At 44.6% G+C, this 15,409-nt stretch overlaps 1 protein-coding gene across 3 annotated transcripts in view; it reads left to right on the forward strand.

The window, feature by feature from the left end:
- The window catches only part of vwa8 (von Willebrand factor A domain containing 8), a 130,165-nt gene that overhangs the window by 22,985 nt on the left and 91,771 nt on the right, over positions 1-15,409 (forward strand). For all 3 annotated transcript variants that reach the window (XR_006840396.1, XM_046362956.1, XM_046362963.1), the window contains exons 15-21: positions 8,140-8,308; positions 8,388-8,465; positions 8,543-8,658; positions 8,954-9,051; positions 9,131-9,237; positions 10,367-10,438; positions 11,326-11,402. Coding sequence is in view for 2 of the 3 variants with exons in the window: in XM_046362956.1 (XP_046218912.1) it covers positions 8,140-8,308; positions 8,388-8,465; positions 8,543-8,658; positions 8,954-9,051; positions 9,131-9,237; positions 10,367-10,438; positions 11,326-11,402 (717 nt within the window). In the remaining variant the exon portion in view is untranslated. The remainder of the gene's footprint in view (positions 1-8,139; positions 8,309-8,387; positions 8,466-8,542; positions 8,659-8,953; positions 9,052-9,130; positions 9,238-10,366; positions 10,439-11,325; positions 11,403-15,409) is intronic.

Consider the following 15,409-nt stretch of genomic DNA (forward strand, 5'->3'; position numbering starts at 1 on the left):
TACTGGGCAGATGGCAGACGTATGGCGTCGTGTGGGCGAGCGGTTTGCTGATGTCAACGTTGTGAACAGAGTGCCCCTTGGATGTGGTGGTGTTATGGTATGGGCAGGCATAAGCTACGGACAACCAACACAATTGCATTTTATCGATGACAATTTGAATGCACAGAGATACCGTGACGAGATCCTGAGGCCCATTGTCGTGCCATTCATCCGCCGCCATCACCTCATGCTTCAGCATGGTAATGCACTGCCCCATGTCACAAGGATCTGTGCACAATTCCTGGAAGCTGAAAACGTCCCAGTTCTTCCATGGCTTTCATACTTACCAAACATGTCACCATGTTTGGGATGCACTGGATCAATGATTTCCAACAATATCCAGCAACTTCGCACAGCCATTAAAGAGGTGTGGGACAACATTTCACGGGCCACAATCAACAGCCTGATCAACTCTATGCAAATTAGATGTGTCGTGCTGCATGAGGCAAATGGTGGTCACCCCAGATACTGACTGGTTTTCTTATCTATGCCCCAATTTCTTTTTTAAGGTATCGGTCACCAATAGATTCATATCTGTGTTCTTAATAATAGATTAGGGCCTAATTCATTCATTTAAATTGACTGATTTCCTTTATATGAACTGTAACTCAGTAAAGGCATTGAAATTGTTGCATGTTGCATTTATATTTTTGTTCAGTGTACTTACTGATAGCTCACCCTAACCTGCCCCTAATCTTGAACTTAACCTAACTTTGAACCCTAACCCCGAGCCATGCTAACATTAGTTTTAGCCACCTATCCAACATTAGCCGCAATAAATTGGAATTTCTAACATATCATACATTTGCAAATATCTAACATGTTGTACGTTTTTTGAAATTGTTAATGTATAGTGCCTTCAGAACGTATTCATATGTTTTCCAAATGTTCTTGTGTTACAGCCTGTATTTAAAATAGATAAAATTGAGATGTGTCTCTGACCTTTCACAATCCCCCATAATGTCAAAGTGGAATTATGTTTACAAATTATATTATCTTTACAAATGGATTAAAAATTAAATTCTGAAATGTATTGAAACAATAAGTATTCAACTCCTATGTTATGTCAAGCCTAAATAAGTTCAAGAGTAAAACATTTCTTGACAAGTCTGCCTGGGGCGGCAGGTAGCCTAGTGGTTAGAGCGTTGGGCCAAGGTTGGTCCCCGAGCTGACATGGTAAAAATCTGTCGTTCTGTCCCTGAACAGGGCAGTTAACCCACTCTTCCTAGGCCGTCATTGTAAATAGGAATTTGTTCATAACTGACTTGCCTAGTTAAATCAAATTAAAAAACAAGGTGCATGGACTCACTCTGTGTGCAATAATAGTGTGTAACATGATTTTTTTATTGGCTACCTCATGTCTGTACCACACACATACAATTATCTGTAAATTCCCTCAGTCGAGCAGTGAATTTCAAATACAGATTCAACCACAAAGACTAGGGAGGTTTTCCAATGCCTCGCAAAGGGTAGGTGGGTAAAAAGGAAAAAAGCAGACATTGAATATCCCTTTAAACATGGTGGCATTATTAATTACATTTTAGATGGTGTATCAATACACCGTCACTAAAAAGATACTGACGTCCTTCCTAACTAAGTTTCCGGAGAGGAAGGAAACAGCTCAGGAATTTCACAATGAGGCCAATGCTGACTTTAAAACAGTTAGAGTTTAATGGCTGTGATAAGAGAGAACTGAGGATGGATCAACAACATTGTAGTTACTCCACAATACTAAACTAATTGACTGAGTGAAAAGAAGGAAGCCTGTACAGAATAAAAAATAATCCAAAACATGCATCCTGTTTGCAATAAGGCACCTAAGTAAAACTGAACAAATAAATTGGCAAATAAATTAACTTTATGCATTAGGTTTAGGGCAAAAGTGTAACGGCGTTCTTCGTTTGTAGAAAGAGTCGGACCGAAATGCAGCGTGGTGGTTACTCATGTCTTTAATAAATTAAGAGCGATACATGAAATAACTATTACAAATGCAAAACAACAAAACGGAACGTGAAACCTAATTACAGCATATCTGGTGAACACTACACAGAGACAGGAACAATCACCCACGAAATACAAAGCGAAACCCAGGCTACCGAAATACGGTTCCCAATCAGAGACAACGAGAATCACCTGACTCTGATTGAGAACCGCCTCAGGCAGCCAAGCCCATACAACACCCCTACTCAGCCGCAATCCCAATAACCACAAAACCCCAATACGAAATACAACAAAACAAACCCATGTCACACCCTGGCCTGACCAAACAATCAACGAAAACACAAAACACTAAGACCAAGGCGTGACAAAAAGCAACACTCACAGCTGTAATTGCTGCCAAAGGAGATTCTAACATGTATTGACTTGGGTGTGAAAACTTGTGTAAATGAGATATTACTGTATTTAATTTGAAATAAATTGCAAAAATGTCTAAAAACATGTTTACACTTTGTCATTATGGAGTTTTGTGTGAAGATGGGTGAGAAAAAAACATATATTTAATCCATTTTGAATTCAGGCTGTAACACAACAAAATGTGGAATAAGTCTAGTATGAATACTTTCTGAAGGGACTGTAATTGTACGAATTGCAATTTGTAACATATTATACGAAATGGATGATGGACATCTACAAATTACTACACATCATACGAATCATAACATGTGTCATGAATTTACATACAGAATAATATGAAATGCTCAAGACATGGTGTGATGAAGGAAACATACAGGAACTCAAATCCTTCTGTTCACCTGATTTAGAATTCCTCACAATCAAATGTAGACCGCATTATCTTCCAAGAGAATTCTCTTCGATTATAATCACAGCCGTATATATCCCCCCCATGCAGACACATCGATGGCTCTGAACGAACTTTATTTAACTCTTTGCAAACTGGAAACCATTTATCCGGAGGCTGCATTCATTGTAGCTGGGGATTTTAACAAAGCTAATCTGAAATTTTATCAGCATATCGATTGCGCAACCAGGGGTGGTAAAACCCTGGATCATTGTTACTCTAACTTCCGCGACGCATATAAGGCCCTGCCCCGCCCCCCTTTCGGAAAAGCTGACCACGACTCCATTTTGTTGATCCCTGCCTACAGACAGAAACTAAAATAAAAATAAAAATATATACTAAAACTAAAACAAGAGGCTCCCATGCTGAGGTCTGTCCAACTCTGGTCAGACCAAGCTGACTCCACACTCCAAGACTGCTTCCAGCACGTGGACTGGAATATGTTTCGTATTGCGTCAGACAACAACATTGACGAATACGCTGATTCGGTGTGCGAGTTCATTAGAACGTGCGTCGAAGATGTCGTTACCATAGCAACGATAAAAACATTCCCTAACCAGAAAACGTGGATTGATGGCAGCATTCGCGTGAAACTGAAAGCGCGAACCACTGCTTTTAATCAGGGCAGGGTGACTGGTAACATGACCGAATACAAACAGTGCAGCTATTCCCTGCGCAAGGCTATTAAACAAGCTAAGCGTCAGTACAGAGACAAAGTGGAATCTCAATTCACCGGCTCAGACACAAGAGGCATGTGGCAGGGTCCGCAGGGTCTACAGTCAATCACGGACTACAAGAAGAAACCCAGCCCAGTCACGGACCAGGATGTCTTGCTCCCAGGCAGACTAAATAACTTTTTTGCCCGCTTTGAGGACAATACAGTGCCACTGACACGGCCTGCAACGAAAACATGCGGTCTCTCCTTCACTGCAGCCGAGGTGAGTAAGACATTTAAACGTGTTAACCCTCGCAAGGCTGCAGGCCCAGACGGCATCCCCAGCCGCGCCCTCAGAGCATGCGCAGACCAGCTGGCCGGTGTGTTTATGGACATATTCAATCAATCCCTATACAAGTCTGCTGTTCCCACATGCTTCAAGAGGGCCATCATTGTTCCTGTTCCCAAGAAAGCTAAGGTAACTGAGCTAAACGACTACCGCCCCGTAGCACTCACTTCCGTCATCATGAAGTGCTTTGAGAGACTAGTCAAGGACCATATCACCTCCACCCTACCTGACACCCTAGACCCACTCCAAATTTGCTTACCGCCCAAATAGGTCCACAGACGATGCAATCTCAACCACACTGCACACTGCCCTAACCCACCTGGACAAGAGGAATACCTATGTGAGAATGCTGTTCATCGACTACAGCTCGGCATTCAACACCATAGTACCCTCCAAGCTCGTCATCAAGCTCGAGACCCTGGGTCTCGACCCCGCCGTGTGCAACTGGGTACTGGACTTCCTGACGGGCCGCCCCCAGGTGGTGAGGGCAGGCAACAACATCTCCTCCCCGCTGATCCTCAACACGGGGGCCCCACATGGGTGCGTTCTGAGCCCTCTCCTGTACTCCCTGTTCACCCACAACTGCGTGGCCATGCACGCCTCCAACTCAATCAAGTTTGCGGACGACACAACAGTGGTAGGCTTGATTACCAACAACGACGAGACGGCCTACAGGGAGGAGGTGAGGGCCCTCGGAGTGTGGTGTCAGGAAAATAACCTCACACTCAACGTCAACAAAACTAAGGAGATGATTGTGGACTTCAGGAAATAGCAGAGGGAACACCCCCCTATCCACATCGATGGAACAGTAGTGGAGAGGGTAGCAAGTTTTAAGTTCCTCGGCATACACATCACAGACAAACTGAATTGGTCCACTCACACTGACAGCGTCGTGAAGAAGGCGCAGCAGCGCCTCTTCAACCTCAGGAGGCTGAAGAAATTCGGCTTGTCACCAAAAGCACTCACAAACTTCCACAGATGCACAATCGAGAGCATCCTGGCGGGCTGTATCACCGCCTGGTACGGCAACTGCTCCGCCCTCAACCGTAAGGCTCTCCAGAGGGTAGTGAGGTCTGCACAACGCATCACCGGGGGCAAACTACCTGCCCTCCAGGACACCTACACCACCCGATGTTACAGGAAGGCCATAAAGCTCATCAAGGACATCAACCACCCGAACCACTGCCTGTTCACCCCGCTATCATCCAGAAGGCGAGGTCAGTACAGGTGCATCAAAGCTGGGACCGAGAGACTGAAAAACAGCTTCTATCTCAAGGCCATCAGACTGTTAAACAGCCACCACTAACATTGACTGGCTGCTGCCAACACACTGTCATTGACACTGACCCAACTCCAGCCACTTTAATAATGGGAATTGATGGGAAATGATGTAAATATATCACTAGCCACTTTAAACAATGCTACCTTATATAATGTACTTACCCTACATTATTCATCTCATATGCATACGTATATACTGTACTCTACATCATCGACTGCATCCTTATGTAATACATGTATCACTAGCCACTTTAACTATGCCACTTTGTTTACTTTGTCTACATACTCATCTCATATGTATATACTGTACTCGATACCATCTACTGTATGCTGCTCTGTACCATCACTCATTCATATATCCTTATGTACATATTCTTTATCCCCTTACACTGTGTATAAGATAGTAGTTTTGGAATTGTTAGTCAGATTACTTGTTGGTTATCACTGCATTGTCGGAACTAGAAGCACAAGCATTTCGCTACACTCGCATTAACATCTGCTAACCATGTGTATGTGACAAATAAAATTTGATTTTGATTTGCTCTGAGACCAGGTTGCCTATGGAGATGGCAGTTCTGCTTGTGATGTGTTGTGATGGTGGCTGTATATGTGTGATGAAGGGATACAACACCCTATCATGTTAATTAGCTTGCCATCCATTTAGATATCATGGTGTGTGTGTCTGTGTGTGCAATTTTTGTATTTTATTTTCCAATGACTCATCCTTCCTGTGGTTAGTCATTCAATAATACCTCCTCTCAGGTGTCATACCCCACACACAGACTTTCAGGTGTCAGACAGAACAGTGAAGTTATGGGCTGTGTAATGTCGGGTGTTGATTAAGCCTCATTATTAACCCTACGAGGTTCGGAGTCTGCTGGTTTTTTGTTCTACCTGGTCATTAATTGCACACACCTGGTATTCCAGGTGTAAATCAGTCTCCGATTAGAGGGGCACAATTTAAAAAATGCGGTGGAGTTGAGTTTTGAGGAGGTTTAGGGACATGAGCTATGAGTTACAGTTTGACACACACACACACCACTGACTCACCTCAGAACGTGACCTTGCAGCCAGAGGCAGGTCAGTCAGTAGACAGTGTAGCAGTGGAGGCTGTTGAGGGAGGACGGCTCATAATAATGACTTGAACGAATGGAATGGCATCAAACACATGGAAACCATTCCTCTAGTTCCGCTCCAGCCATTACCACAAGCCCATCCTCCCCAATTAAGGTCCCACCAACCTCCTGTGCAGTGTAGTATTTAAATATCTGTGTTAGCGTCAGAAGTGAAAACCCTGACAATGACTGCTTTCATCTCCACCACCATAACAGGAAATTAGTAGGAGAGAGAAGGGGGAGGGATGAAGAGAGAGAATGAGAGTGGGGGAGAGATAAAGAGGAATAGAACGAGGATAGAGGAATGTGGTAAAGAGAGAAAGAGGAACAGAACGAGGATAGAGGAATGTGGTAAAGAGAGAAAGAGGAACAGAACGAGGATAGAGGAATGTGGTAAAGAGAGAGAGAGAGAGAGAGGAACAGAACGAGGATAGAGGAATGTGGTAAAGAGAGAGAGGAATAGAACGAGGATAGAGGAATGTGGTAAAGAGAGAGGGGAAGGGAGTGAGAGAGCGGGGAGAGAGAAAGAGGAATAGAACGAGGATAGAGGAATGTGGTAAAGAGAGAGGGGAAGGGAGTGAGAGAGCGGGGAGAGAGAAAGAGGAATAGAATGAGGATAGAGGAATGTGGTAAAGAGAGAGGGGAAGGGAGTGAGAGCGGGGGAGAGAGAAAGAGGAATAGAACGAGGATAGAGGAATGTGGTAAAGAGAGAGGGGAAGGGAGTGAGAGAGCGGGGGAGAGAGAAAGAGGAATAGAACGAGGATAGAGGAATGTGGTAAAGAGAGAGGGGAAGGGAGTGAGAGTGGGGGAGAGATAAAGAGGAATAGAACGAGGATAGAGGAATGTGGTGGAGAGAGGGGAAGGGAGAGAGAGAGCGGGGGAGAGATAAAGAGGAATAGAACGAGGATAGAGGAATGTGATTGAGAGAGAGTGGGGGAGAGATAAAGAGGAATAGAACGCGGATAGAGGAATGTGGTGGAGAGAGAGGAGGATATTTTTGACAGTGTTTGTCTACTGACTGTTGGCAGGACAACTCTTTCTGTTTATCTGCCTTTCACCCTCTCATTTAACTATTATTTCCACCTTCTCTTCCTAATCACTAATGTCAGATTTGACATCATCCAACAGACAACATTTAACCATCAGAACTATGTGATAGAATGGCTACAATTTCTCCGTACATGTTCCCTTTCAATGATTTCGTCTCCAGATAGAAATGTAGTCCATCGGTCGGGATTCAGGGTTGTTTAGCTTGGTATTTGGGTGAACAAAATGTAGTGTGTGTGTGTGTGTGTGTGTGTGTGTGTGTGTGTGTGTGTGTGTGTGTGTGTGTGTGTGTGTGTGTGTGTGTGTGTGTGTGTGTGTGTGTGTGTGTGTGTGTGTGTGTGTGTGTGTGTGTGTGTTTGAGCTCCACCTAGGCTGGTAGGAAGGATGTTTGTGGTAGAGCGTCTGGGCTGAAATTAAATCACTTCCCCTTTGTTTTTGCGGGTGTGTGTGTATCCTGAGTTTCCCGCGGCTCACACTCTTGATGTAATTCCACCCAGGACTGTGGGCCAGGGCCACTATTGTGTTATTACACATACTGTAACTGTAGAGTTACCATTATTACAGTCAGTCACTATTACTATACAAATACTATTAGTACAGTACTATAACTACAGTACTATAACTACAGTACTATTACCACAGTACTATTACCACAGTACTATTACCACAGTACTATTACTACAGTACCATTACCACAGTACTATATGACCTGAGGTTTTTACTGACTACATACCTTGACTAAGGAAAACCCGTTGTACTGTAAACAAGTCTTTCTGGACAACAAAACATGTATATGTTGTGATTCACAATCGGTAAAGACTCTACAAGCTCTAAAATGTGTGTGTGTTTCCAGGTCCATCTTCCCCGTCCACCCTTCGTTTCGTGTGTTGGCCCTGGCAGAGCCCCCTGTGGCGGGCAGCAGTGGTCAGCAGTGGTTGGGTCCTGAACTACTCACCATGTTCATGTTCCACAACATCCAGCCTCTGGCACGAGCACAGGAGACCAGCCTCATACAGGGCTTGGTGAGACACACACACACACACGTTGATTCAGTCATCTGTTTCCTTCATATCATCCTCCATTCATTCTCTGTCTCTCCAGACTCCCAACGTTCCGAAGGAAGCAGTGGAGCAGCTCCTCCACCTCACACACAACCTCCGACAGACCAACGACCCTACTGTAAGTGTGTGTGTGTGTGCGTGCGTGCGTGTCCGTGCTAGTGAGTATGTGTACTAAACCGTCTGCTATGTGTCCAGGCCCAGTCTCTAGCTTCGTCCCTGTCCACCAGACAGCTGTTGAGGATCTGTCGTCGTCTCTCTCAGTATCCAGAGGAGAGCATCGCTCACGCTGTCAACAAAGCCTGTCTGTCCAGGTACACAGAAGCACACACACACACACACACACACACACACACACACACACACACACACACACACACACACACACACACACACACACACACACACACACACACACACACACACACACACACACACACACACACACACACACACACACACACACACACACACACACACACACACAAACTGATTTGTTAGACAAATGTTGATTGAACTATTCCTTTAAACTGTACATTGCTTGGGATTAAATGGTCTGATTTAGTAACCTTGTTATAATATGCAATAATATGCTTTATGTTTGATTAGGTTTCTACCCAGCCTGGCTCGTTCCTCTCTACAGAAGGGCCTGGCTAGCTGCTCTATACAGGACACACAGCCTGATGCTGAGGCACACGACCACAGCTGTAAGACACACACACACACACCACACACCACGCACAAACAAGTATAATCGATTTCACCCCTCCCCCTCTCTCCATCCAGGCACTGTAAAGGATGGTGTGTTGACCATAGGCAGTGTGTCAGCTCCTGTCTATAATGCTGGGGAGAAGATGAAGGTGCCTGACGTGCTCTTCTACGACAACGCACAAGTAATGGCCTCCACACACACACACACACACACACAAACACTGATTGTAGTTGTATCAACCCCTGGACTGAGGGGTTCTGAGTTCTCTCTAGAATACTGAGTGGGACTGCCCCAGATCTATCCATCGCTCTCTCCTTCCCGTCTATCTTTTTTTCATGCTCCCCCACACTTTTCTCTCTCCCCTCTCTCTCATCTCTAGCTCTTTGTTGGTTCTCTCTCACTCCCTCTCTCTCACTCCTCTCTAGCTCTTTGTCGGTTCTCACTCACTCTCCCTCTCTCTCTCTCTCTCTCTCTCTCTCTCTCTCTCTCTCTCTCTCTCTCTCTCTCTCTAGCTCTTTGTCAGTTCTCTCTCCCTCTCTCTCTCTCTCTCCTAGCTCTTTGTCGGTTCTCTCTCACTCTCCCTCTCTCTCTCTCTCTCCTCTCTAGCTCTCTGTTGCCTCTCTCTTGCTCTTGCTCTATATCTGCCTTTCATCCCTCTTCTCATGCCTCCCTCTCTCTTTCTCCTCTCTAGCTCTCTGTCACGTCTCTCTCTTGTTCTATATCTGTCTTTCATCCCTCTTCTCATGCCTCCCTCTCTCTCTCTCCTCTCTAGCTCTCTGTCGCGTCTCTCTCTTGTTCTATATCTGTCTTTCATCCCTCCTCTCACGCCTCCCTCTCTTTCACTCTCTCCCTTTCTCTCTCTCCTCTCTAGCTCTTTGTCGGTTCTCTCTCATTCTCAGCTCTCTCTCCTCTCTAGCTCTTTGTCGGTTCTCTCTCTCCTCTCTAGCTCTCCTCTCTAGCGTCTCTCTTGCTCTTGCTCTATATCTGTCTTTCATCCCTCCTCTCACGCCTCCCTCTCTCTCACTCCCTCCTTGATTCTACCTTTTTCCTGCTGTGACACGGCCGAGAAAGATAGAGGGTGAGAGAGGCTGTTCCTGCCTGCCCCACTTCTGAAGAACCTGCTTTTGAGAGTAGAAAGGAAGAGAGGAGTAGAGAGGAAGGAGATTGAGGGAAAGCAGTGTTTTAAATGAGGCCAGTTCATTGGAGGACACCTCACCCCTACTACCTAGTGTCTTGAACTGTCAATCAAACTACTAAACACATGTAACATGGATTCATTATAAACTTACTGTTTCTCTCTCCCTCTACAGCATATGATGGTGATGGAGGACATGCTGAAAGACTTCCTGCTGGGAGAGCACCTCCTATTGGTAGGAAATCAGGTGAGTTACAGGGCCAAGGACCAATCACAGCTTTTGCATGATTGAAATGGCCATTTAAAAATGGCTTTGCCTGCAATCCAAAGAGAGCGGTTGGCTCCTGACCCATCATTAGGGAACCACTTTATTGAGCGATCAATTAAAACTAATCGATAACCATAGCCAAACTCAGTTAGGTCCATTGACAGTCGTGAAGAGAACTGCATAGAGTTGCATATAGAGAGATTTTAATACAGTGCTGGGCCTGTATTTGAAAGGTCCGCCCTGTCCGGGTAATCTCATTCATTATGATCTGATAGGTAAAACTGATCTTAAATCAACATTCCTAAAAACTGATCTTAAATCAACTGTTTTGATCACAGGTCACTGTGAAGTAGGTCACAGTCGACAGCTGTGGGTGATCACAGAGACTTTATGACCCAGTCTCTGTCTGTCCCCGTGGGCCACCCATCCTCCACCCTTCAGCTCTGTCAGCGTGGACACTCCGTCCGCCACCCACACTCCCTCCGTAGTGGACTTCCTGTACCCTCTGAAGGGCCCTAGGGTGTTCGGGGAGGGAGGGAGTGGGCGAGCTTTGGGAATAGAGCCGTCTCACAGACGCACAGCACACGCTCTGGGCCTCAACAGATATTTTAGACATGTTGGAGTCAACTGCAAGACTGATGGTTAGGAGTTGTGACAGGGATGTTCTTTAACAATAACTGGAGGTGAAATAGTCCTCTTGAGATGAGTTCCCTTGGAAGTGTGTGAAGAGAAATGAACTGAGTCCTGTATTGAGAATGATGAAACGTACATTATTTCGGGCACTCTATACATGAAAAATGTGTTGACTTTATTAGCGTTAGTATTATACTGTATGTTGAATACAATATTTGTGTGCGTACTCACAGGGAGTGGGAAAGAATAAGATTGTGGACAGGTTCCTCCATCTTCTCAACAGGCCCAGGGAATACCTGCAGCTTCACAGGTGAGAGGTTAAAGGTACACACACCTGCGTGTGTTTGGCGGGGGGGGGGGGGTAAGACAACCCTATCCCACTCTCCAGGATTGTTTTCGAGTGTTGATATATTCTTGCCATCTATAAACTGCATCCCTTTTCTAATGGTGGAGTATTAGCTGACACATATGTGGTCGTGTTATGTCAAATTGAGGGCATTTGAATCACCTAACATTTCTATTATAACAACCAGGCAAATAAGATTCCCATCTTAAATAGTGGGAGTGTTTTCCACAGCTAAATACGACTTGTCTTGTTTATGTGACCAACAAGTCATTTCTTTCTTTTTAACAACCCGAGAAAAGGGTATCTGTGAAAAGCAGAGTGTGGGTAGCACTCTCTGTCGCTGCTCTCCCTTGGCTCTGCCTCTATCTGAGGGTGTTACAGACTATTTTGGTCCCGGAGAAATCGGGACAGCAGTGTCCAGGCCAAGGGGAGTAGAATAGAGCTGTTAGATAGAAAGCACACCTACAGGTGTTTCTCTTGGTTCCCCTTTAAAAAGTTTTTCAAATATTGATATTTTATTTTCACTACAGACACAAACATATACATATGAACCACAGCTTACAGACCCATACTAACATCTCGTCTGCCCAGACTCACATGCTCACATCCCTTTAGTGCCGACCTTCTTTCTTGCCACAATCATTAGATTTTTTCATTTTGTTAACGATGGCGGATTGTTTGATTTCCACGTTTTTAGTATATGTTTTTTCAAGGTGAGAGGAGACTCGTCCACCCCATTGGGTATCTCCCTACACCCCACCATATGCCATGTCTTGAAATGCAGACAGACGGATTAAAAGTTTACATTGTAATACTTCTGACTGCCAACTGTCGAGCTTTGCCCATAACTGCCCATGACATGACTCTGCCGTTATGCTGTAAAATTTGTGGTAAAAAAAAAGAAACGCTAAACAGTGCATTTGGAAAGTATTCAGACCCCTTCACTTACCACATTTTGTTACGTTACAACCTCCCGCAGTTGACAGCGCCTGTCAGAGCAAAAACCAAGCCATGAGGTGAAAGGAATTGTCAGTAGAGCTCCGAGACAGGATTGTGTCAAGGCACAGATCTGGGGAAGGGCACCAAAATATTTCTGCAGCATTGAGTTCCACTGTAGAGATGGGAGAACCTTCCAGAAGGACAACCATCTCTGCAGCACTCCACCAATCAGGCCTTTATGGTAGTGTGGCTTGGAGTTTGCCAAAGGGCACCTAAAGACTATCAGACCATGAGAAACAAGATTCTCTGGTAAGATGAAACCAAGATTGAACTCTTTGGCCTGAATGCCAAGCGTCACGTCTGGAGGAAACCTGGCACCATCCCTACGGTGAAGCATGGTGGTGGAAGCATCATGCTGTGGGGATGTTTTTCAGTGGCAGGGACTGGGAGACTAGTCAGGATCGAGGCAAAGATGAACGGAGAAAAGTACAGAGAGATCCTTGAAGAAAACCTGCTCCAGAGCACTCAGAACCTCAGACTGGGGGTGAAGGTTCACCTTCCAACAGGACAACGACCTTAAGCACACAGCCAAGACAACGCAGGAGTGACTTCTGGACAAGTCTCTGAATGTCCTTGAGTGGCCCAGCCAGAGCCCGGACTTGAACCCGATTGAACATCTCTGGAAAGACCTGAAAATAGCTGTGCAGCAATGCTCCCCATCCAACCTGACAGAGCTTGAGAGGATCTGCAGAGAATAATGGGAGAAACCCCCCAAATACAGGTGTGCCAACCTTGTAGCGTCATACCCAAGAAGACTCGCGGCTGTAACCACTGCCAAAGGGGCTTCAACAAAGTACTAGTAAAGGGTCTGAATACTTATGTAAATGTGATATTTCAGTTTTTTGTTTTTAATACATTTGCAAAAAAATTTAAAAAGCTGTTTTTAATTCGTCATTATGGGGTATTGTGTGTAGATTGGGGGGGGGGAAACTATTGAATCCATTTTAGAATAAGTCTGTAACGTGGAAAAAGTCAAGGGGTCTGAATACTTTCCGAATGCACTGTTTACACTGGATCAAGTGTACATTTGTCATTACCTGTCATTTCATTAGTTATGCTCTCCCTCCATCTTGGGCCAACATCAGTTATTTTTAAGTTTTGGGTTCAAATATTTATATATTTTTTTCCTAAGAGATTGGAAGCTGGATATGCTCTCTGCAAGGTCTTGTATATCTTCCCTTTATCATATGAAAGATTGCTTCATGAGGTTGCTTTTTTAGGGAGTGATATTGCTTCTTGTAGAATACGTTTCACTTTCTTCCGTATTGTTATCGTTACCGATGAAGTTGTACCTGTTCGTAGCTTTATCCTTTTTGACAATAGACACGTAAAAAGAGTTTGGGGATGAGCATTCACATATCCAGTGTGCAGAAGTACTTCTCTGGGGGGCTTCTATAATTAGCCCGCCACGTCACCTTGATAGAAACAGAACATTGGTTGCGACTGGGCCTGATTTCAGACGACACACACATTGATATTAGTTATTGATGTAAGTTGTCCTTCAGTCTAGCCTTCAGGTGGTTCAGCATGGGAAAAGTATATCAAACAAGGTTGCTCTGACGGAGTAAGCAAGCACGTATCCAATCGGAATGACAATAAGTGCAGCGAGGCAAGGAAGATGAAAACATCCACAAAACACGTTCATCACAAGTAGAGTCTTCGACAACAGAATGATCCTTGGTAGGATAACACATTCACCGTTATGTATTGAAGTAGAGTCTTCGACAACAGAATGATCCTTGGTAGGATAACACATTCACCGTTATGTATTGAAGTAGAGTCTTCGACAACAGAATGATCCTTGGTAGGATAACACATTCACCGTTATGTATTGAAGTAGAGTTATGTATTGAACACATTCACCGTAGAGTCTTCGACAACAGAATGATCCTTGGTAGGATAACACATTCACCGTTATGTATTGAAGTAGAGTCTTCGACAACAGAATGATCCTTGGTAGGATAACACATTCACCGTTATGTATTGAAGTAGAGTCTTCGACAACAGAATGATCCTTGGTAGGATAACACATTCACCGTTATGTATTGAAGTAGAGTCTTCGACAACAGAATGATCCTTGGTAGGATAACAGAATGATCCTTGGTAGGATAACACATGTGTTGAAGTAGAGTCTTCGATAACAGAATGATCCTTGGTAGGATAACACATTCACTGTTATGTATTGAAAGCGAGAGCATTTAGTCCCACATGGCGTGATAACATGAAGAAACCTACATTTTTCAAAGATTCTGAAAATCAGGTCGCGGCAGCTTCAGTGTTAGACCACCTACAACATGGTTGTTAATATAGACACACTTGTAGAAAGGCTGTTTCAACAGAGGCTCTGAATAGGATTGTAGTTTACCTGGCAGTGATATAGACAGGGACACATGCACGTGTCAAGGAATATATACACACACACACACACGCACTGCTCTCTCAGTTACAAAGAGACAGGAGACCGGTCTCACTATGCTCATCATGTGAAAACATCCATAGGCGTGACAGTCAACGGATCAGTCTATTATATAGCACTGGGACAGTCAGACAGATAGACAATAAGGTCTGTGGTCCCCTAGTAATCATTCTGCTTGACTGGACAGCAGCAAATCACACAATAGCCGAGTCTACAGACGAGATGCAACCATCACGCTCGACTTCAGTTTCCAGGGGAGAGACAGGAGTTCAGTTGATGGCTTTCCTTTGTGATCTCCTCAGCTCTCACTCCTGTGCTTTTGCAGAACAACTTGACTGTAGGCAAGGTTTTACCCTCCTGTCTTACTTGAGTGAGGTGGTGGGGGGGGGCTGCCGTTTACGTGTACGTTTAGTTTTCATGTCAGATTCCTCCTCTCGTGGAGCCTCTGTAATTACTGAGAGAAAGTAGAGGTTGTCTGGTGAAAGTCGTCTGAAAGACAGAAGCAGACTGGGACAGGGCTGCATGTAGATGTGACCTAGTTAGCTACTATAGCTGT

This window comes from Oncorhynchus gorbuscha, linkage group LG01 (genome assembly GCF_021184085.1).
Source record: "Oncorhynchus gorbuscha isolate QuinsamMale2020 ecotype Even-year linkage group LG01, OgorEven_v1.0, whole genome shotgun sequence".
Lineage (NCBI taxonomy): Eukaryota > Metazoa > Chordata > Actinopteri > Salmoniformes > Salmonidae > Oncorhynchus > Oncorhynchus gorbuscha.